At 37.9% G+C, this 24,726-nt stretch overlaps 1 protein-coding gene across 1 annotated transcript; it reads left to right on the top strand.

Annotated features, from left to right (window-relative positions):
• The first annotated feature begins 4,773 nt into the window (after nt 1-4,773).
• Nucleotides 4,774-9,893, top strand: LOC103706421 (11-beta-hydroxysteroid dehydrogenase A-like). The gene is made up of 6 exons (XM_039130950.1): nt 4,774-5,009; nt 7,808-8,000; nt 8,080-8,165; nt 8,670-8,801; nt 8,889-9,053; nt 9,162-9,893. The coding sequence occupies exons 1-6, from the start codon at nt 4,824-4,826 to the stop codon at nt 9,447-9,449; spliced, it is 1,050 nt and encodes a 349-aa protein (XP_038986878.1). The 5' UTR covers nt 4,774-4,823; the 3' UTR covers nt 9,450-9,893.
• The last annotated feature ends 14,833 nt before the right edge of the window (nt 9,894-24,726 follow it).

Genomic DNA, 24,726 nt, shown 5'->3' with positions numbered 1-24,726 from the left:
CTCAGGAATCGCTCCTCCATCGGAATAGGGAAGGAAGAAGACCCTAGTCGGGGTTTTCTTCCCCCAATCACCCTCGTGCCAAGCACGGGTCAAGTTTGGGCCTGGCCCATTCAGGACAGCCCACGAGCCTTTTTTTTTCCAGGGTATTACAACATTCGTGCAAAATACATGCATATTGGAGGATCAATCCTAAAGATTGAAAGAATTGTTCAAGGGACAGTCCAGATTCCATCACCATAGATCAAACCGGATGCCACCGCTCCTGCATAGTCCCTGGCGTCCTTCCGGTTCACTCATTCCCAGAAATATAAAATGATGGTCCCAACAAACATATCAATTGCAAAGTTTGCCCCTATGTAGAATGGCACTGCCATTACCATTGGTATTGGGATATACTTTGATACATTCTTTGGAGCTACATCCCTTGAAAGATTGACGACCAATGCCGCAATGAAGAACACACAATAGATCTCTAGACAGTGCTTTGGCAGTGTGATGGAGACACAAGGAAGGCCACAAGAAGGACAAGACGAGCCGAGGCTAGGAAGGCAAGGCAAGGAGCAATTGGTTGCATGCATAGCTCGGTTGGAAGAGAAGAGTGCATGCAAGGTTCGGTTGGCAAGCAAGATGGCATGCATGGATGGGAGCTAGGCGCAATTCTTGATGGCCGAAAAGAAGGAAAGTGCTTGGAAGGAGGAGAGACTAAGAAGGCACATTCCTATTTTTTAGAAGTGGGGCCTTAGAAAGAAATTTCTTGATTGTGGGCGTGGGAATTGGTTTAGAAAGTTTATTTGCTTATGGAGTTTTTTATTTTAGGAAGTTTGATTTTAATATACTCCTTGATTTAAGGAGGATTACTTGTCCTTAATTTAGAGAATTTGAATTTGAAATTTGAATTATTTTTGAAACTTGAATTGTTCTTTAATTTAGAAAATTATTGAGGTCTTTAGGAGGTCCTTTAAATATTTACCTCTTGTATTTTGTATTCACATTTGGATCAATAAAAAAACCTAGAGCATTTTGCTCAAACTTTGTCTTAAAAGAGTTTAGGTGTTAACCTGAGTTAGTCCTAGCTCTACCTATCGTTTTCTCTTGATTTTAGGTGCTGTCTTAAGGTAGTTCTTGAATCACCAACCACCTAACACACTAACTATACTTAATTTTTTTAGATACCAAAAGAGAGGCTTCCATCATTGGTGCTTTCATTGAGACGCATCCAACTCGTGGAAGAGGAAGCCATTGAAGCCGGGAAGGAGGAGAGATCATGGCCGAAAGACAACCAACTCATAGAGAGAGGATTGAGGCCTTGAAAGCAACCTTAGAGGCTCTAAACACTGCTGCCAATGAGGGACTTGGCCGGTTAGAAGAGGTGTTGCATTAACTTGTTATGACTGTGAATCAACAAGGAGAAAGAGGGCCAAGACATGGAGAACCAAGGGGGAATAGAAGAAGGGCCAAAGGGGACCAAAGCCGTAGAAGTTTTGTTGGTTCTAGAGGGAGTCAGTGCCTTGAGAGGATGGAGGATTTGAGTTCTTCTAGTGAAGCATCTTCAAGCCAAGAGGATGATTCAACCAAAGAGAATGAAGAGGAGGAAGAAGACCGAAGAGAGAGAAGAAGAGGACGGGAAAGAAGGCCAAGAGGAGGGGCTAGTAAGCCTAAGATGGACTTTTCTAAGTTCAATGGAGATGGCCCAAGCACATGGATGAGTAGGGCCGAGCAATACTTTGAGCACAATCCTATGGAAGGTCAGGCAAAGGTGTCCTATGTAAGTGTGTCAACCAGTAAGCCTAGTTGCTGATTATTTTAAGATTTACTACTATCTGTATTTGTAAAATAGAACATTGTATTATGTCTAATGAATAATATCAGCATTGCTCTATCTTTTGTTATAATTATTGTTTGGAGATTGGTTCCCTCTCGGTTGTGATCCTGTTTGTGAATGCTAAAAGTGAGATGGAGCTCGCGCATGAGCCTTTCTCCTTCTTTTTTTTTCCTAAAAAAATAGAGAAAAAAAGAATTTTGACATGATGGAATTCTATTTAGGCTGAATGCCAAGATAGTCCCTGTTTTTATATTAATAGGGTAAAGTTTCCTTATTTGGTGTATTGATCAAAAAAGCCTCTCCCAAGTCCCCACCACTTCACACCTAACTCCGTGAGCCAGCATTTGTTGAATACCAAAATACCCTCAGTGGGTTTCTTAAAGCAAGCCTTCTATTATAATTCGTTTGGGCACTTGAATTTTCTTGTAAGCATTGGAGTTTTGTATCAATTAAAGGAGGTTGGTGGGATCACCATGAACAACAAGGGTACAGTCTAACAATCCAATCTAGTCATTGGAATTGAAAGTAGTATACATCACGAATCCACACTACTAGGTTAGAGGAAAGGATTGCAGAGATGAAGTAAGAGATCAGGTGTACGATAGAGATTAAAGGAGGTTGGTGGTGCAAAGAAAACATGCATGTTGGAAGAAAGAGAGGAGAGAGGAAAAGAGAGATCTCCAAACATTCGAAATCTAATGAAACAAATTCTTGTGAGGCTGCGAACCTTTTGGCCGAACATTTGGATGGGCTGGTATTCCCCGATCATTTGGAAGACATAGGAAAGGTGCCTACGGTCGATAGAGAGTGTTGAATAGTTTGGATTCATTAAAATAATCAGATTACTTATTTAACAAAATGATCAGATTTGGATCTAAATTTTTGATTTGTTTAACAAACAGGTCATGTTTTGGTTGACAGAATTTTAATGTCTTCTATCCAACATGATCCGTATCTTGGTCAATCTGATCTGATTGCCATCTCTAAATTTAAACTCTTTTGAGGGTACTTTGGGTATCTAGTAAAATAATGGCTAATAGTAACAGAGTTATTGGTTAAGGGATGGAAGGGGTGTATTTGCCTACTGCACTAAACTATGGAAGTTAAAGTACATTAATCATTAAAAGAGGAACACTCTTGGCATTTGATTTAATGTAGAGGGCACACCAAAATTTCAGAAGGAAAGATGGCAAGCCTCTGGTGCATGCCCCTTCCGTCTTAAAAGAAAAAAAAATTAAAAACACAATTTCCTCTCTTTTTTATTAGATAATACAATTAAAAGCTTTATTTTGGAGAGCTCATTTAACTTCTAATATTGTGCACTATTTTGGTACTTTTCTATTATTAATTTTTTTGATCAAATTCTAGTATTAATTTTTTTGATCGGCTGCTGGCACAGAGTTAGCCGATGCTTATTCCTTATCTAATAAATAACTTTTGTACCAACAGAAGAAATAAAATAAAATATAGATGTGTGATTTATTAAAATTAGATTTACTTGTGAATTTGCAGTATTGTGAAAAATAGACTTGCAAGTGTTCCACTAGCATGGAACCAACCACATGCTAAATATGGTTGGTTATATATTTTTTTTTAGCACATTCTTAGGACTCAAACTAGGAAAGAAAGAAATCTAGAAAGCAATATATATATATATATATATATATATAGGCTAAAATGGATGGTTTATATAGTTCTAGTACGGATACATGCAAAAAAAGTCAAAAAATAGCAAGTCACATGATACTCTAGGCAACTCTCTCTTTTTAACTTACATGGCTCTATTTCTGCTCGTGTAGTGCATCGGAATGTGTTTTTCACCTGAAAAAAAAAAAAAAGACTTTTCATGATCAATCTTTCAGACACTCAGTTTCGTGTAGGTTATCAGATAATTACATATTTCTTCCTCAACCGTTGCTAATAATAATGACAAATGTGTGATGGTGATACAAAACAATATCTCCAGCATCTTAAAATAAATAAAATAACTTTTGTACGAATATAATAAAAATAAAGTTTATAGATGTGCAATTTATTAATATTAAATTTATATGTGAATTTGCAATATCGTAAAAAACAAACTTGCAAGCATTCTAGTAGCATGGAACCAAACACACGCTAAATATAGTTGGTTATATTTCTTTTTTTAAGCACATTCTTGAGACTCAAATCAAAAAGAAAAGAAATTTAGAAAACAACGAAAATATACATATTTTTTTTCTAAAACGTTTGATTCATATAGTTCTAATATGGATATATATAAAAAAATAAAAAAATAGTACTTTATGGAGCATTTTAAGCAACCCTCATTCTTTAACTTAGATGGCTCTATCCTTGTTCGTGTAGTACATCGGTCTGTGTTTTCCACCTTAAAAAAAAAAAAAAAGTCTTTTCAGACACTCAGTTTCGCGTAGGTTCTCAGATGATTACATATCCTCAACCATTGCTAATAACAACGACAAATGTGTGATGGTGATGCAGAACAATATCATAAGCGTCTTATTAATATAAACAGATATATACATCCGCCAAAATAAAAACCCTGGCGAACTTGTCCTTGAATTATTTATTGCATGTGTAATTAATTGATCCTCGGGTTGGTGAGAGCTTTCAAGTCATCGCGCCGGGACTCGGATCCAGGTTGGGTCTTTCGCGCGGAAGAATGATTTGCCTTCTTCCACGGCGCTAACCGTTGCATCGCACCTCGCACAGATCTCGAAGCGGTCATGCCGCGATTCAACGGTCGACGTCGGGAAAGAACGTGATTCATGCTTTCGCGCAAAAGATACAACCCGAACCACCCCTCCGGATTTGCCTCAGAGCCCTCATAGATGCGTCTCGTTCGAGCCGTACCCCTGTCGCTTGTTGAACGGTATTGATTACCGGGCGGTGCTCGAACAGCGGATGTCTTTAAAAATAAGCTTCCACCAGCCATGCAATGCCATTGACGCAACGAGAGCAGCACGGCAAGCCTCCATAGCTTCTCTCTCTCACTCTTTCTATGGATTTCTTCAATGGCTTTCTTAGTGTTGTGATGCATTTGGCCATTGCTATATTCCTTTTAGCCTACTTACCAGTTAGGTTGGTGTGGAGAGTTGTTCGATGGATGCTTGTGAGGCCTTTCTCGGAGGAGGACATGAACGGAAAAGTTGTTCTCATCACCGGAGCTTCCTCCGGCATTGGTGAGGTGAGTTGCACTGGGCACCTTGATTAAGTTCATTGTAACCACAAGGGTACTACAAATGGTGAGAGGTGACCCCTATACTTCAAAGTCCATTTGTTCTTTAAAAATTCCTTATATCTATATCAGAAAAAACTGCCTACAACTGTCCCATTTATCAGCAACTCTGGGCAAACATTTTATAAAACGACCTCTCAAGCCCATATATATCTGCTTCATCTAATGGAGGTTCCCCTTTGTTTTCCTTTGTTGGTAAGCCGTAAGCCTAGATTTGGTTCTTTGGCACAATATTTGAGACTAATGTGGGGCTAAAACATGTTTTGCCACCTGATCTTTTCCGACCATGGAAAAAGCATCAATTTAATTGTATTTTATTCTTCAAATGAAACTGGTTTTCTTCCCTTTTTTTGGGGGGGGGCGGGGGGGGGGGGGGGGGGGGGGTGGGGGTACATAAAACTGGTTTTCTTCCTTGTTGCTTAAGGAACATGCCAGACAAACTAGTAATAGACAATATTGTCGCATTAGTTGCATAGATGATAACCAATAAATAACATGTACGAACGGTTAACTTCAAGAAGGAGACTTCCGTGCTTAATAATAACTCATTAATACAAGAAATTATTGGGCTGACATGATATACTAACTGAGCAGATCGGGTCAACAATATTCTTCCACAACTTGTTGATCTTTCCGTCAAATAAAATAAAAGAAAAAGATCATGATGGCAGTCAGAGCCCTATCTTGTGGGAAATTATTGGTTGGATTAAATGCGCTAGCTCAGCGATGAATTAGTCCAACTAGGAAGCAACAACACGAAAAAAAGAGAAGCTCTATGATTTTTATGAGTAATTTAGAAGAGAGAGAAAAAGTGCGAAAAGTAGAGAGAGGTTGTCTTCTCCTCCTCCATCTCTTCTTGCTTCTTTCCTCTCTTTCTCTCTTCCCTCTTTCACTCCTCTCTCTTTCTTGGATAGGTGTATAGAATGTCGAGCCTTTTTCTCTCTTTGATCCAAAAGGATTATCGAATTTGTTATAGACCATTTTGACTATTACAAGTATTTATAAGAATTACCAAACTCGATGTGTATCACTTTAGCCATTACGAGTATCCAAAAAAATTACTAAACTCGATGTGGATCACTTTATTTGTTCTCATTACTGATTTGGACCTTGCCGGTGTCTACGACCTTAAGGGATGATGGCTCTCCTTCCTCCCCCCTCACCCTAGCCTTTTATTTGCTGGAAAGCACAGTTGACGTGGTGAGGTATTATTGGCTTGGACTACCATTGAACTGGTAGATTGGGTCTACCCAATAATTTCTCCATCAGCATAAGCCTGGTGAAAAAAAATAGTAACATACATGAGAGAAAAAGATTGATTTTACATACAAGTTTACTTTCATATGCTCTAATTTTCTAACTAGGTGACCGTATTAACATGCTTACAAGTTTTCTTTCATATGTTCTAAATTTCAGAATAGGTGTTCTAATATTGCAACTATTGTTGAACAAGTAGCTGCTTGATAGGAATATAAGACCTAGAATAGAGTCTTGAACCAGTCAAACATTATTTGAAACCCGAGTGTAACTATAACTATTCTATTACTATCACTATTACTATTATTTAATAGGAATAGGGTCTTATCTTCATTTTTATTACTATAACTATTCTATGTTTATCCTGAAATTGTCTTGTATGCATTCTTTATTCTTTATATCAACTTTTTACACTTGTTTTAGGTTGTACCATTTACTTTAATTTTATATTATCGATTATAATATCTGAATATCATAATGCAGCATGATAATCCATATAATGATTAAATAGAGTGTTACTAATATGCAAGAAATATCTTAATATTTTATACTTTTTAATATCTAATTTAACATTATATCTTTCACATAATATTATATTAAAAATTTTACTATACAAATAAAAAAATATTGTACTCATAACATAACATAATATAGATAATACAAATAATAATTGCATATATCTTAGTACATGATCCAGTATGTGCTTAATAATAAATAGACATTTACACTTATGACAACGTATACTAACATATTTTCTAACTATCATTCATATTTTCTGTAATATATATAACTATATTATTTTGCAAATATTAATTATCATATTATACTAAAATATTCATATAATGTGATTGAAAATACAAATTAAAAAAAAACATATGAGCACATGATATTATAAATGGAAAGTGTTTTTATTACAACAAATTGCTATACCAACATTTCAATAATTTTTTACCTACATAATAAGATTATACCACATTGTGTTGTATATGATAATAAACTTCTATCTCATACTGATTACAACAATTCTCCAATATTGACATTATAAGACGAAATGTGCTATAAGAGGCTAAGAGCAATTTTGCCGTTTCAATATATAACATTGGGTGATGTATTCGGCTTTTTCAGCTTATTCGAAAAACAAACCTAACCTTAACCGCATCTCAAACTACTATTTTTGGGTATAAGTTTTCGACAGCGCATAAAAATCTAATATAAGCATGGCAAAAAGATTTCAGCAAGGTGTTTTCCAATTATATACACAGAAGAGCCTTAAAGAACAGACAAAGAAAAGAATTCGTAGATATAAAAGAAAGCATGCCACCTTCACGCAGGCAAACTTGAGGTCATACCAAAGTTTTCAACCTAAAACACGAAGCATCCTCCTAATCTGTTCATTGAGGTGCACTTCAGTTTCCATGCCCAGATGCACCAATTTGTGCATTTGAGCCTTAAAAAAGTTCTCACTAAGCTTTCTTCGATGATGTTGCCAGCACGTTGCTTACCAATATGCTACGAGAGGGGCATCTCTGGTTCTCGTTGCAAGAAGAGAGCATGCTCTCAAATCGGTAGCTAAGACTGCGAATAAGCTTGGGGCGCCGGAGGTTCTACTGAAACCTGCTGACATCTCCATCCCCGATGAATCAAAACGGATCATTGAAGAGACTATTGCTCACTTTGGCCAATGTAGTCGATCTCTAATACATTAATTCTCCAAATCTCCTCGGGGAGTTGAACTGATGAGAGTAAAACTTCTGTGTTGCAGTGAATCACCTCGTTGTCAATGCTGGGATTTGGTGTAGCTGCCTCGTTGAAGATATCACCAACATATCTGCCTTCACGCAAGTGATGGTATAGCATGAAACAGAACTCTTATTCTAAAACTTGGGCTATATCGTATGTTTAATTGAAATTTATCACTAAATATTTCATTCAATTCAACTCTTAAGAATATGATTGCTAAAACATACATTTTTTTTCTAGCGTATATCATTACATTAATTTGTTTCCTTTGTTAAACTAATTAAAGCGATTAACTTAGATAAAATTTTGACTCATAATGAAATGGGAAGTATGAATTGCACGTGTTACTAGTTTTTTTCTTCCTTCCAGTGTCCTTGTCATTATTTTCGTCATCTCATAATTTTGAAGAACCTCAAAATGACAGTCAATGTCATAAATTCAAGGTTTAGAAGGATGAGTTATCTAGCAAGAAATAAATGTTATCCGTAATTTCCTTGAGACAGTATAAATAAATGTTATCTGTACAGTTTAATCACCAAAATTCTAATACAATTTAAGAATAAAATAGTTGTCAAAGTATTGATCACTATTAACCACAAGATATTCTTTCAGGATGTAAACTTTTGGGGCTCAGTATATCCAACTTATTATGCAATTCCGCACCTCAAGACAAGCCATGGAAACATCATCGTGACAGCATCAGTGGCTGGCCATGTTCCTACCGCAAGAATGGGCGTCTACAATGTAATGGAAAGACAGACAAAATAATAATTTAGCACACGAAACGCTTTTTGTTTTGGTTAATATATAGAATCCATGGATGTTTTTCAGGCAAGCAAGGCAGCAGTGATCAGGTTCTATGAGACATTACGATCTGAGCTCGGCTCAGAGATCCGGATCACCATCATAACTCCAGGCTATGTTGAATCAGAACTCACCAAAGGCAAAGTTGTCAAGAAAGACGGTGAAGTAGGCATCGACGAGGAAGCTAGAGATGTATGTTATCAATCTCTAAACCATAATTTGATAGTTATTCAACACAAACATGCATTAAAGGAGTGCAATCTGTGGTGTGAACTAAACTGATGTGTGATCAAATGACAGATCCAGCTTGGACCGCTTCCTGTCGGCCGCACAGAGAGGTGCGCAGAGATCATTGTTGATAGTGCATGCAACGGTGATGAGTACGTGACCTGGCCCTCCTGGTTCAAGCCATTCTATGCGGTCATGTCCTTTGCTCCCGAGGTCGTGAACTGGTTCTCCCGTACGTTCTATGTTGCTAAGCCAGGCGCCACTTCGACCGAGACCCTGAGCAAGAGGATCTTAGAGGCATCAGGAGCCCATAAATTTTTCTATCCAGCTTCAATTCGATCGCCTGTCATTAAAATATAGATATGAATGAAGGTAGTTCTAATGCCACTGTCAAGAACTGAAACCATGGTGGTTATGGATGTCTTTCTTATAACATCAGATGGAAGTGGGAATCATTTATGTAGTATTTTTCTGTGATTAAGGTAGACGTATGATTTCACTCTTAAGAAACAAAAAAAGCGTAAGTATGTAAACATGTGATGTGAGGGGATAAAAGGGCATTCAAACAACATGCCATATTTGCTAGCTATAACTACAGAATCTCAGTAAAGAAACCTTACAGATCACCCTTCGCAAACAAAATCGAGTACTGTAATCTGATGATAAAATTTAATTAGAAGTTCTTTCACATTGGAAGCATGCCTCTGTTAATTTGTAATTTTCTAGAATGTGCAGAAGATATTTTTGGCTGAATGTTCTCTTGTTTGAATGACTCTTTGTATTTCCTAGACTTTGGAACTTGTTGAACCAGCTGGAATGATGTTCTAGAGTTGTCCTTATCTACTATATATAAGTAGTTCATTGTAGCCTCATGTGAAAGTGAAAAAGCCATAGAATTTTACAAATGCAGCAGCTCTAATGTATTTGAATCATTGTAATCAGCCCCCAATTTGAATGAAAACATTCTGCAGAAAATTTATTCTACTAGTGTTCTGTTTATCTTCACAACTATCAATTCCTTTTCATCCCACTTTGCTTTCGTTTCCTCCAACAAATTTGGTATTAGAGCCATCTTTCATAATAGCTTCAGCAAATTGCAATACTCTTTTAACATATTCTTTAAGTTAAGTTTTTATTTTTGATGGAGAGCATTATGATTATTGGAGCTCTCAAATGGGGATGATTTTCATCTCGCAAGATTTGTGGGATGTGGTGGAACACAGATATGAAGAACCGCCTCAATCATAGACCACTTCATCTTCTGTGGAAGCTAAAGGAAAAGAATACAAGGAAAATGTGAAGAGGAATGCTACAATCTTGAGGATAATTCAAAAAGGTGTAAGCAAATCCATCTATCCTCGAATTTTTGGCATTAAGAAGGCAAAAGATTTATGGGAGACCTTGAAAAAGGAATTTCAAAAAAAAATAATTTCAACTTTGACAATGAAAGATAGTGAACTTGTTAGAGATTTTTTCTCTAGGGCTGCTGAAATTATTAACCAAATAAAGAGTTGTGGTGATATTGTCCCTGAGAAGAAATTTGTTGAAAAAAATCTTGCCACAGAAATTTGAACATGTAGTTGTTGTGATTGAAGAGACTAAAGATCTCTCTAAGCTTACAATATATGAATTGATGGGTTCTTTTGAGGCACATGAGCAAAGAGTCAGCCGGTATACCAGTCAACTGTCGGAGCAAGCTTTTCAAAGCAAGATCAAATTGTCAGAACATAAGGCATCAAGAATGGAGCAAGAATAGAGAGGGGGTTCATTCCAAAGAAAGGAATCTTATAACAAAGCACGCAGAGATGGAGAGCGTTATGACTATTGGAGCTCTCAAATGGAGATGATTTTCATCTCGCAAGATTTGTGGGATGTGGTGGAACACGGATATGAAGAACCGCCTCAATCATAGACCACTTCATCTTCTGTGGAAGCTAAAGGAAAAGAATACAAGGAGAATGTGAAGAAGAATGCTACAATCTTGAGGATAATTCAAAAAGGTGTAAGCAAATGCATCTATCCTCGAATTTTTGGCATTAAGAAGGCAAAAGATTTATGGGAGACCTTGAAAAAGGAATTTCAAGGGTCGAAAAAAGTAATTTCAACAATTTGACAATGAAAGATAGTGAACTTGTTAGAGATTTTTTCTCTAGGGTTGCTGAAATTATTAACCAAATAAAGAGTTGTGGTGATATTGTCCCTGAGAAGAAATTTGTTGAAAAAAATCTTGCCACAGAAATTTGAACATGTAGTTGTTGTGATTGAAGAGACTAAAGATCTCTCTAAGCTTACAATGTATGAATTGATGGGTTCTTTTGAGGCACATGAGCAAAGAGTCAGCCGATATACCAGTCAACTGTCGGAGCAAGCTTTTCAAAGCAAGATCAAATTGTCAGAACGTAACGCATCAAGAATGGAGCAAGAATAGAGAGGGGGTTCATTCCAAAGAAAGGAATCTTATAACAAAGCACGCAGAGATGGAGAGCATTATGACTATTGGAGCTCTCAAATGGAGATGATTTTCATCTCGCAAGATTTGTGGGATGTGGTGGAACACGGATATGAAGAACCGCCTCAATCATAGACCACTTCATCTTCTGTGGAAGCTAAAGGAAAAGAATACAAGGAGAATGTGAAGAGAAATGCTACAATCTTGAGGATAATTCAAAAAGGTGTAAGCAAATCCATCTATCCTCGAATTTTTGGCATTAAGAAGGCAAAAGATTTATGGGAGACCTTGAAAAAGGAATTTCAAGGGTCGAAAAAAGTAATTTCAACAATTTGACAATGAAAGATAGTGAACTTGTTAGAGATTTTTTCTCTAGGGCTGCTAAAATTATTAACCAAATAAAGAGTTGTGGTGATATTGTCAAGCCGGAACGGGGGGACCCACCTAGCCTGAAGAGAGGGATGCCTCCGGCTACCAGCATGACCTATTCTTTCTTGGTCGAAAGTACCGCGCAAAGGGCTTTCTGGGCAGGCCAGAAAGGGCTCAAGGGGCACTTATTGAATAGAGCACTCCCCCGCGGGAAAGGGATCAAGGCCATAAGGGTTGTCAAGGTCTCGATCGGGCCCACTATCTTCTACCGCCCTATTGAAGGAGGAGAGTGGGGGCACCTCAACCCTGAGAAGAAATTTGTTGAAAAAAATCTTGCCATAGAAATTTGAACATGTAGTTGTTGTGATTGAAGAGACTAAAGATCTCTCTAAGCTTACAATGTATGAATTGATGGGTTCTTTTGAGGCACATGAGCAAAGAGTCAGCCGGTATACCAGTCAACTGTCGGAGCAAGCTTTTCAAAGCAAGATCAAATTGTCAGAACATAAGGCATCAAGAATGGAGCAAAAATAGAGAGGGGGTTCATTCCAAAGAAAGGAATCTTATAACAAAGCACACAGAGATGGAGAGCATCATGACTATTGGAGCTCTCAAATGGAGATGATTTTCATCTCGCAAGATTTGTGGGATGTGGTGGAACACGGATATGAAGAACCGCCTCAATCATAGACCACTTCATCTTCTGTGGAAGCTAAAGGAAAAGAATACAAGGAGAATGTGAACAGAAATGCTACAATCTTGAGGATAATTCAAAAAGGTGTAAGCAAATCCATCTATCCTCGAATTTTTGGCATTAAGAAGGCAAAAGATTTATGGGAGACCTTGAAAAAGGAATTTCAAGGGTCGAAAAAAGTAATTTCAACAATTTGACAATGAAAGATAGTGAACTTGTTAGAGATTTTTTCTCTAGGGCTGCTGAAATTATTAACCAAATAAAGAGTTGTGGTGATATTGTCCCTGAGAAGAAATTTGTTGAAAAAAAATCTTGCCACAGAAATTTGAACATGTAGTTGTTGTGATTGAAGAGACTAAAGATCTCTCTAAGCTTACAATGTATGAATTGATGGGTTCTTTTGAGGCACATGAGCAAAGAGTCAGCCGGTATACCAGTCAACTGTCGGAGCAAGCTTTTCAAAGCAAGATCAAATTGTCAGAACATAAGGCATCAAGAATGGAGCAAGAATAGAGAGGGGGTTCATTCCAAAGAAAGGAATCTTATAACAAAGCACGCAGAGGTCAAAATCAAAGTAGAGGAAGAGGAAGAAGAGAATTTTTGTAGCAACAAAGATCTGATAATTTTGATTCTTATTGCTCTATTTGCAAGAAGTCTGGCCATGATTCTAAGGATTGTCACTTTAAATGCACTAGATGTAAAAATCCTAACCATTCTGAAAGAAATTGCTGGTATAAAAATAAGGGGGAAAGCTTTGGAGATAAAAATGCAGCTAACTTATCAAAAAAAATGATGATAAGTTATTTTACTCTTGTAGGAATGTTGGTTATGAGAAAGAAGACTTGTGATACTTAAATAGTGGTTGTAGCAATCGCATAACAGGAGACCGGCAGGCCTTTGAAGAGCTTGATGAAAAATTTATTTCTTAAGCGGAGCTTGGTGACAGCAAGAAGGAGAAAATTGAAGGAAAGGGAGTCATTGCAGTCCACACCAAAGAAGGTAACAAAAATTATATTCATCATGTCTTTTATTCTCCTGGTATTACTCAAAATTTTCTTAGTGTTGGACAAATGATGAGGAAAGCTTATAAAGTAATTTTTGATGATGATCACAGTGAATTCATTGATAAGAAAATCAATCAAAAGGTGGTTGTAGTAAAGTTGAGCTCGAATATCATTTTTCATCTCACTATGAAATCAATTTAGAATGTTGTTTTTAAAACTGAGAATATTGGTGAGTCCTATCTTTGGCATTTGAGATATGGCCATTTAAATTACATGGGTTTGCAATTGTTAAAAGAAAAGAACACGGTGATTGGACTTTCTCTAATTAAAAGGAAAGATAGAGTTTGTGAACACTGCATAGACTTTCTTTTCCCAAGACAACTTGGAGAGCTCGTGCACCTCTTGAACTTGTGCATGCTGATATTTGTGGGTCAACTTGAACTCCATCTTTGAGTAATAAATGATATTTCTTATTCTTTGTTGATGATTTGAAATTTATTTTCTTGATAAAAAATTAGATGCTTTCTCTACTTTTTTGAATTTCAAAGCTTTTGTAGAAAGAGAAAGTGGCTATCAAATAAAGAAACTCAAAACTGATCGCAGAGGAGAGTTTATTTACAAGTGATTTCTTGATTATTGCAAAGAAAAAGAAATTCAAAGACAACTCATTATCAAGCGCACTCCTCAATAGAATAGCGTGGCAGAAAGAAAGAATCAAACAATTGTAGAGATAGCTCGAAGCATGTTAAAAGGGAAGGAGCTTTCCAACAAAATTTGGGCTGAAGCTGTCAACACATCAGCTTATATTCTCAGTCGCTCTCCAACTAAAGCCGTTTGCAACATGAGTCCCTTTGAAGCTTGTTATAACCATAAACCGGTAATGAATCAATTTAAAATCTTTGGTTGCATAGTTTATGCCTTCATTTTCTCTCAAGGTAGAGACAAGTTTGACAAGAAAGGTGAAAAATATATTTTCATTGGCCATAGCAATGCTGTCGGTTTTACAATCCAAAGACAAACCAACTTGTGCTATCAAGGGATGTTATATTTAACGAAATGGCAGCATGGAAATGGGAGGGTGAATTCACATAAGCTATTGCAACATTTGAATTTCTTGAGCCAGTTGCAACTCAAGAAGAAGTTCATGCTCAAGCATTCGAACCCTCTCGCCATGAAGCTGATACAACTAGAAGCATGCCTCGAAGTGATGATTCAAATTCAGAAACTCCTGCAAGAAAGTATCGAACAATAAGTGATATTATGCTCTTTTTTACTTGTGAACCTCGACATTTTGAAGAAGCTGCAAGAGAGGAAGTCTGGAGAAAAGCAATGAATGAAGAAATGGGAAGCATCAAAAAAAGAAATCATACTTGGGAGCTTGTGGATGTTTCAAAAGGAACAGAGGTGATTGGTTTGAAATGGGTTTACAAAACTAAGTATAATGAAGATGGTAGCATACAAAAACATAAAGCTCGATTGGTATCAAAAGGCTATTCACAACAGTCTGTGGTAGATTTCAATGAAATATTTGCTCCAGTCGCACGAATGGAAATCGTATGAACTGTTCTTGCTTTACTAGCCCAATTGGAATTACAAGTATCTCAGCTCGATGTTAAATCAACATTTCTTAATGGTGAACTAGAAGAAGTCTATATCGAGCAACCACAAGGCTACATGGTGAAAGAAAAAGAAGAAAAAGTATACCGGCTTTGCAAGGCTCTTTTCGAGTTAAAGCAAGGTCCAAGAGCATGGAATAGTAAAATTGATTCCTATTTTCATCAAAGTGGATTTAACAAAAGTCAATTTGAGCCATCACTTTATGTGAAGAAAATAGGAGTAGCAGATTTTTTGGTTGTTTGTCTCTACGTTGATAATCTAATTTATATGGTACCGATGCTAAAATGATAAAAACATTCAAGGATGCAATGTTGAAAGAGTATGAGATCACATATTTGGGGCTGATGAAGTATTTTCTTAGAGTTCAAGTGAAACAATCAAAAGGGGGAATTTTTATCTCTCAAGAAAGATATATTGCAGATTTGCTCAAATAGTTTAATATGACATGTTGCAAACTAGTGGCAACATTTATGCTCTCAATGAAAAATTGCAGCAAAATGATGGGGCAGAGAAGGGCGATCGAAAAGTTTATTGAAGTCTTGTCGGTTCCTTGATGTATCTCTTAAACACAAGGCTAGACATACTACATTCTGTAAGTCTAATTTTCAGATTTATGAAACAACCAAGCAAGCTCCATTTTGCTGCAGCAAATAGAATTTTATGCTATTTACAAGGCACTAAAGAGTTTGGGATCAAGTATGTAAAGGAAGAAGATAGGAAACTGGTTTGTTTTACTGATAGTGATTGGGTAGAAAGTCTTGATGATCGAAAAAGCACATCGGGCTATATTTTTTGCTTGGGATCAAATGTGATCTCATGGAGTTCAAGGAAGCAAAGTTATGTTGCATTATCATCAGCTGAAGCTAAGTACATAGCAGCAAATGAAGCCGCTCGTGAAGCTATTTGGATAAGGCAAATTCATACTGATTGCAGCAAAAAGTTTCAGAACCAACAGCCATCTTCTATGACAATATGTCAGCTATTGCTATGACTAAAATCCAGTTTTTCATGCAAGATCAAAGTATATTGAGTTGCGCCATCATTTCATAAGGGATATGGTAAGAAAGAAGGAGATCTACTTAGAGTTCATCAACACCAATTATCAACCTGCAGATGTTCTCACCAAAGCTATATCTTTTGAGAAGTTTGAGCAGTTCAAGAAGTCTTTGAAAATTACAAATTAAGAGGGGGTGTTAAGAAGTAATTTGTATTTTTCTAGAATGAGCAAAAGATATTTTTGACTGAATGCTCTCTAGTTTGAATGACTCTTTGTATTTTCTAGACTTTGGAACTTGTTGAACCAATTGGAGTTATCCTTATCTACTATAAATAAGTAGTTCATTGTAGCGACATGTGGAAGTGAAAAAGGCCCCATTTCACATAAAAACATACTGTAGAAAATTCATTCTACTAATGTTCTGTTTATCTTAACAACTATCAAGTCCTTTTCATCCCACTTTGCTTTCGTTGCCTCCAACAGCCTCCAAGTCCAGCTGCAGCCAAGGGCCCAGCCTAGCTGTTTAGAGCACTGTAGGTCACTGAGCTGCAGCAACTCTCTGATTCAGGAGAAGGCGATGCCTAGAGATGAACCCCTCCCTAAAATTGTCCTTGTTAGGTTACTTTGATTGGAGCCTAGTTTGATTGATTTGGAGGTGGCATTTTGGGTACCATTCCTTCGATTATTGCTTGGACATTATTAATTTGGAGGTCTAATAGGAGCATGAAGATAGGAAGTGGATGTTCATTTCAACTTTTGTTTGCTTAAACATTACTAAACGATATAATTTTGCTTATTTAATGGATAAGATAGAGCTTTTCTTAGAAAAAAATTGAGAAGCAATTCAGAACTTCAAAGCAATTTATGATTCTATGATGCAATATTTTGATCTTTTCTATTTGTAAGATGTGATATCTATAAGTTAGACATGTACATTTCTTTATTGATTAATACACTTTTGTTAGACATAAAAGGAAACTTTGGATAGCATTGTTGCTTGCTTCGTGTTCTCTCTTGTTAAATTGGAGTAAGGAATACCTGCACAATTGACAATTTACTCCAAGGACACAAAAAAAAAAACAAAGTTTTTAAATTTGTTGAATATTAAAAAAAATTCTTGTGTCATAATGGTGTGACTGTTATTGTTTTGCTCCATGTAAATTACAGGATAGGGATGAGGCAATATGTTCTTGTAATGACTAACGGGGGAGAGATGTTTGAGCTTCATAATTATTCTTCTCGGATGAACACATTTTTTCTTCCTTTTATCCCCTATTTTTTGTATCATCTGAAATGATAATCTCATAAATAGCCAACTGAAATCGTAGAGTACTGGGGAAGATGGTCATAGTTTGATACTTTTCATGGGTAATAATCATAACGATGCACTTCGGGATTTATGTTGTGTTGCCCTTTCGTAAAAGTTAGTCTTTGCCTTTAGATTGCTTTTATTCAAAGGCCATTAAAAAATTATTTATAATACAATACAAGGAGAGCTAGATCTCTCTGAGTTAATTACAACTTAGATAATAGGCCATTAACCATAATAATACTATCTCAAGCACAAAGCTCTTTTGCACGTATTTTTCAGTTTTTGTATTCAGGTCATATTCAAAACTATCATGGCTTCATTTTAGGTTTTTGTCATAACTTTATTGCCATCAGAAGTGCTCAGTTATCCGTCTGATAATCATTTCATATTCTTGTTATAGTTCTTGGAAAGTGTTATTTTTCTTTTAACATAATTGTGCGATTGTTTCTTTTCATCAATCGGGTATGACTTCATTACCTATTCTTTAGTTTTTGTACATACATGTCCAGGTTATTGCCATGTTGAGATAGGACTATCACCAAGAAAGCAGCAATAACCTGTAACAGAACAGCGAGTAGAACAAATTATCCAATCAACATCACAATAAGCACTAAGATGAAAGTTGTTCGATGCAGGCATGAGGATACCCAAGCCAGGGCATGATTTGAGGTATCTTAAGACTCGAAGAACAGCATCCATATGGGGTACATTAGGTGATAAGTTTAAATTTTACTCCATCAGGGTGTGTGCTGGTTTAGCACCTAGAACACCTGCATCTTCAAAAATATCTAAGGTATATTTCTGTTGAGAGAGAAAAATATCTTTATTGGAGCGTGCAACTTCAATACCCAATTAGTATTTAAGTGTGCTAAGATCTTTAATTCGAAATTAATCTTGGAGAAAAAATTTAGTAAAAGCAATGAAAGAAGGATCACTGCCAGTAATGAGTATATCATCAATATAAACAAGCACAATGGCAATGTTGCCCTTGAATTTGAGGATAAAGAGTGAATAATCGGCAACTGATTGAGTGAAACCAACCTAAAGTAGTGCAGTGGAAAATTTTGAAAAGTAGTTATGAGAGTTTTATTTAAGATCATATAAGGATTTGTTGAGGCGACAGACTAATCGTTCCCCTTTCTTCCCCTTTCGAGAAAAATCTAGTGGCAGTTGCATGTGAACTTCATATAAATCACCATGGAGGAAGGCATTATTGACATCAAGCTAGTATAGATGCAATTATTTGGTGGCTACAATTGTAATAAGACAATGAACTATGACCAATTTGGCAACATAAGCAAATATTTTATGGTAATCTAGGCCTTCAGCTTGGGTGTAACCTTTAGCAACAAGCCTTGCTTGATACCATTCAATACTACTATCGAACTTGTATTTGATCTTATATACCCATTTGCATCTGATAACATGTTTGCTTGGTGGAAGTGGCATCATGATCCAAGTGTGATTAAACTCTAAGGCCTTAAATTCATCGGCCATAACATCACACTAGGGAACATATTTCATTGATGAGGAAAAGGACTAGAAGCTAGAAAAACACGGTGAGAGCTAGAGAATTTATCAAAGAAAAGATAATTTTGGAGTGGATACTTAGTACCTGTCACGAGCTTGTTTTGGTATGAGCAAGAAAAGGATGAAACCTGAAAGCACCAAAAATCTTGAAGCCATTGGGGAGGATGTCAGATCCTTGTGGAGCATCTTGGAGGTGGATCGACGAATGTTTCAGAAAGATTGTGGAGTGATTGATTATAATCCTATTTGATTTTGATGAGCTCAAAGCATTTGAGTATATCTTATATTATACTAATGAATTCAATCTAGTGTTTCAGCCAAATATTTGTGAATTTATGCTTAATTGTCTCTAGCTTTGATTCAATACATTTTGGCTAAGCATGGAACTCAGTTTGAACTAAAGTCTGGAACTCGAGTCGACTCTGGAAGATTTCGAGTCGACTCCAAGTGTTTCAGACGTTCTGGCACAGGCTCGAGTCGACTCCGGCACATTACGAGTCGACTCCGACTGAGAACAGACAGCAGGACAGAAAGATAAATCTCAGACCCTGTCACCGAGTCGACTCCTGAAGAATTCGAGTCGACTCCGATGCTTGCCGAGTCGACCCCCGATAGTTCCAAGTCGACTCCAAGGGGTAACAGACAGAAAGACAGAGAAGTTGTTTTGGACTCTGAGAACCGAGTCGACTCCAGAAGAACTTGAGTCAACTCCGACGGTTGGCGAGTCGACTCCTAAAGAAGCAAGAGTCGATTCTCACAGGAATGCAAGCCCAAAAGTCAGAGAGCCAACTTCGGTGTCTGAGAGCCGAGTCGACTCCAGCAAAGTCCGAGTCGACTCCGAGGCAGTTCAACTCCAAAGATAGAAGATCAGTTCTTCGGTGTCTGAGATCCGAGTCGACTCCAACAAAGTCCGAGTTGACTCCGAGGAAGTTCAACTCCAAAGACAGAAGACCAGTTTTTCTGGCTCTGAGAGCCGAGTCGACTCCAAGAGAATCCGAGTCGACTCGAAGAAGTAAACCCGAAAGAAAGATCTTTGGATTCCTGAAGAACGAGTCGTCTCCAGAAGGGAGAGTTATCTCCGGACATTGGCGAGTCGACTCCAGGTTTAGCCGAGTCGACTCCAGAACGAGACAGCACTTTATTTCAAATTTTGAACAGTGGGCGAGTCGTCTCCAGTAAAGCATGAGTCGACTCCAGCAACAGCCGAGTCAACTCCAGATCGAGCGAGTCGACTCCGATCCCAACGGACACTTTGTCAGGAGTTGCAGATTGCGCAGAACGGCTCTAAAAGTGTGTCTAACGGCTAGTTTTCGATGGAGATTGCTTAAATAGCCAGAGTGAATAGTAATAGAGTTAGAAAGAGAGACTCCATTCAAAGCAAAAGGGATTTCCACCTACCAAAGCCTCTCAAGAGTTAATACAAGAAAAAGAAGGAAGAAGTGCATTGAAGTCCATCCTCCAAACGTCTTCCTCACATTCAAGGCTCTCCTCTGACATCAGATCCCCAGTGCATTCAAAGAGGAGACTCAGAGTTCGAGAAGCCCCTTCTTCCTCTTCTAAAATCTGTTTGAGGGCTTCTAACTCTACATTATTTATATTGTTCATATGTGCTTGTTAAGAAGCTTGTCCTGTACTCTTTACAAACTATTTTCTTATTACTTGATTCAATCAAGGGATTGAATCAAGGTTGTAGAGGTTAGTTGGTGAGCCGAGGTTAAAACCAACGGTGTAAGGGTTCGATTGTGATCCCGGAAAAATAATCGGGTGGTTCTAGTCGGTGAGCCTGTGAAAACCGACCGAGTTCGTTGTGATCTCGTAAAACAACAAGTTGGGTTGTGAGCTTGTAAAACAACCGGCTATAATCCAAGGAATTATAGGTGAACTCCCAAGTGAAGCTTGGGGAGTGGACGTAGGAGCAAGGGTTAGCTCCGAACCACTATAAAATCACTTGTGTTTGTGATTGTTTAATTGTCTCTCCCATTTCCCTCATCCACTGCATATAGTAAACTAATTAATCCACTTGCAATAAAGTTTAATTAGTTACTCATTAAGTTTTTAATTTGCAACTATTACTTAAAACCCAATTCACCCCCCCCCCCCTCTTGGGTTGTCTTCTTATATTGAGGGGCAGTCCACCCATAGACCTCCATTCTTCAATGGAACCGACTACTCCTATTGAAAGGCTAGGATGAGGATATTTATCCAAGCTCAAGACTATGAGATTTGGACCACCATACTTAATGGACCATACATCCCATCAATTTTTGTAGAGGGTGTTACTATACCCAAATTTGAAAAGGATTGGGATGACAATGATATTAGGAAGGCACAACTAAATGCCAAAGCAATGAATGTGCTTTATTGTGCTTTAGACCGTAATGAATTCAATAGAGTCTCTACTTGCAATTCTACAAAAGAGATATGGGATAGACTTGAAGTGATCCACGAGGGCACGAATCAAGTAAAAGAATCTAAAATAAATATACTAGTTCATAAGTATGAACTATTTAAGATGGAATCCAATGAAACTATCACTTGCATGTTTACTAGATTTATTGATATTGTCAATGGCCTAAAAAGCCTTGGCAAAAATTATACTAACAGTGACCTTGTCAGAAAAATTCTTCGATGTTTGCCAAAGTCATGGGAGGCCAAGGTAACGGCAATCTAAGAAGCCAAGGACTTGAACAAGCTTCCACTTGAGGAGCTTCTTGGATCCCTAATGACGCACGAGCTCACAATGAAACAACACAGCGAAGAAGAATCCTCTCATAAGAAAAAGGTAATAGCTCTCAAATCTACTTCCTCTAACAAGGATTTATCTTGCAGTAGCAGCAACAAAGAATGTGGAGTGATTGATTATAACCCTATTTGATTTTGATGAGCTCAAAGCATTTGAGTATATCCTATACTAATGAATTCAATCTAGTGTTTCAGCCAAATATTTATGAATTTATGTTTAAGTGTCTCTAGCTTTGGTTCAATACATTTTGGCTAAGTATGGAACTCAGTTTGAACCAAAGTCTGAAGCTCGAGTCGACTCCGGAAGATTACGAGTCGACTCCAAGTGTTTCAGAAGCTCTGGCACATGCTCGAGTCGACTCCGGTACACTACGAGTCGACTTCGACTGATAACTGACAGAAAGTTGATTTTCAGACCCTGTCAGCGAGTCGACTCCAGAAGGGTTCGAGTCGACTCCGATGGTTGCCGAGTCGACTCCCGACGTTTCCGAGTCGACTCCAAAGGGTAACAGAAGAAAGACAGAACAATGTATTTCAGACCCTGCAACCGAGTCGACTCCAGAAGGTTACGAGTCGACTCCGAAGTTTGGCGAGTCGACTCCTAGTTAAGTACGAGTCGACTCTCAGAGGAAAGCAAGACTAGAAGGCAGTTCAAGCTAAAACATAGAGAATCAGTTTTCAAATTCTGAGAGCCGAGTCGACTCCAACAAAGTGCGAGTCGACTCCGAGGCAGTTCAACTCAAAACACAGAGAAACAATTTTCGGATCCTGAGAGCCGAGCCGACTCCAAGTACTCCCGAGTCGACTCCCAAGTTAGCCGAGTTGACTCCGAGACAGTTCAACTCCAAACACAGAGGATCAGTTTTCGGGCTCTGAAAGCCGAGTCGACTCCAAGATGATCCGAGTCGACTCGAGAAAGAAATACAGAAAAACAGATCTCTGGAACTCTGAGAACGAGACGTCTCCGGAGGGCCGAGTCATCTCCAGACATTGGCGAGTCGACTCCAGGGTTGGCCGAGTCGACTCCAGAACGGGACAGCACTTTAATTCAAATCCTGAACAGTGGGCGAGTCGTCTCCAGTAAAGTGTGAGTCGACTCCAGCAACAGCCGAGTCGACTCCAGATCGAGCGAGTTGACTCCAACCCCAACGGATACACTGTCAGGAGTTGCAGAGTGTGCAGAACGGCCACAAAAAGGTGTCTAACGGCTAGTTTTCAAAGTAGACTGATTAAATAGCCAGAGTGAACAGTAGTAGAATGAAAGAGAGCTATTCCATTCAAACAAAAAGGGATTTCCACCTACCAAAGGCTCTCAAGAGTAAATACAAGAGAAAGAAGGAAAAAGCGCATTGAACTCCATCCAACAAATGTTTCCTTCACATTCAAGGCTCTCCTCTGACATCAGATCATTAGTGCATTCAAAGAGGAGACTCAGAGTTCGAGAAGCCCCTTCTTTCTCTTCCAAAATCTGTTTGAGGGCTTCTAACTCTACATTATTTACATTATTCATATTTGCCTTTTAAGAAACTTTTTCTGTACTCTTTACAAACTGTTTTCTTGTTACTTGATTCAATCAGGGGATTGAATCAAGGTTGTTGAGGTTTGTTGGTGAGCCGAAGTTAAAACCAACGGTGTAAGGGTTCGATTGTGATCCCGGAAAAACAATCGGATGGTTCTAGTCGGTGAGCCTGTGAAAACCGACCGAGTTCGTTGTGATCTCGTGAAAACAACAAGTTGGGTTGTGAACTTGTAAAACAACCGGCTGTAATCCTAGGAATTATAGTGAACTCCCAAGTGAAGATTGGAAAGTGGACGTAGGAGCAAGGGTTAGCTCCAAACCACTATAAAACCTCCTGTGTTTGTAATTGATTCATTATCTCTTCCATCCTCTCCACTCACTACAACTAGTAATCTAATTAATCAGCCTGCAATAATATTAATTAGTTACTTATTAAGTTTTATTTTGCAATTATTACTTAAAACCCAATTCACCCCCCTCTTGGGTTGTCTTCTTGGGCAACAAGTGGTATCAGAGCAGGAGCTCTTCTATCAAAAGAGTAAAAGATCAAAATGACAACCCCTTTTGGATCTTCACTTATTGAGGGATAATCTACCAATAGGCCTCCATTTTTCAATGGAACCGACTACGCATATTGGAAGGCTAGGATAAAAATATTTATCCAAGCCCAAGACTATGAGATTTGGAGTATCATAGTTGATGGACCATACATTCCTTCTATTTTTGTAGATAACATTACTATTCCCAAGCTTGAATAAGATTGGGATGACAATGATAGAAGGAAGGCACAACTAAATGCCAAAGCATGAATGTGCTTTATTGTGCCTTAGACCATAATGAATTCAATAGAGTCTCTACTTGCAGTTCTGCAAAAGAGACATGGGACAGACTTGAAGTGACCCATGAGGGCACGAATCAAGTCAAGGAATCCAAAATAAACATACTAGATCATAAGTATGAACTATTTAAAATGGATTCTAATGAAACTATCACTTGCATGTTTACTAGATTTACTGATATTGTCAATGGTCTAAAAAGCCTTGGCAAAAGTTATGCTAACAGTGACCTTGTCAGAAAAATTCTTCGATCTTTGCCAAGGTCATGGAAAGCAAAGGTAACGGCAATCCAAGAAGCCAAGGACTTAAACAAGCTGCCACTCGAGGAGCTTCTTGGATCTCTGATGATGCATGAGCTCACAATGAAACAACACAGCGAAGAAGAATCCTCTCATAAGAAAAGGTTAATAGCCCTCAAATCTACTTCTTCTAAGAAAGATCCATCTTGCAGTAGCAACAGCGAAGAAGAAGACAATGAGGGAGATGATGATGAGGCTCTTCTCGTGCGAAAGTTTAGAAAGTTCATCAACCGGAAGAAGTCCTTTCATCAGAGGAGAGGTCCCTCAAA

The sequence above is a fragment of the Phoenix dactylifera genome, chromosome 10 (genome assembly GCF_009389715.1).
Source record: "Phoenix dactylifera cultivar Barhee BC4 chromosome 10, palm_55x_up_171113_PBpolish2nd_filt_p, whole genome shotgun sequence".
In the NCBI taxonomy this organism is placed as follows: domain Eukaryota; kingdom Viridiplantae; phylum Streptophyta; class Magnoliopsida; order Arecales; family Arecaceae; genus Phoenix; species Phoenix dactylifera.
The sequence above is the reverse complement of the archived record's forward strand: the minus strand, read 5'-3'. Positions and strand labels throughout refer to the sequence as shown.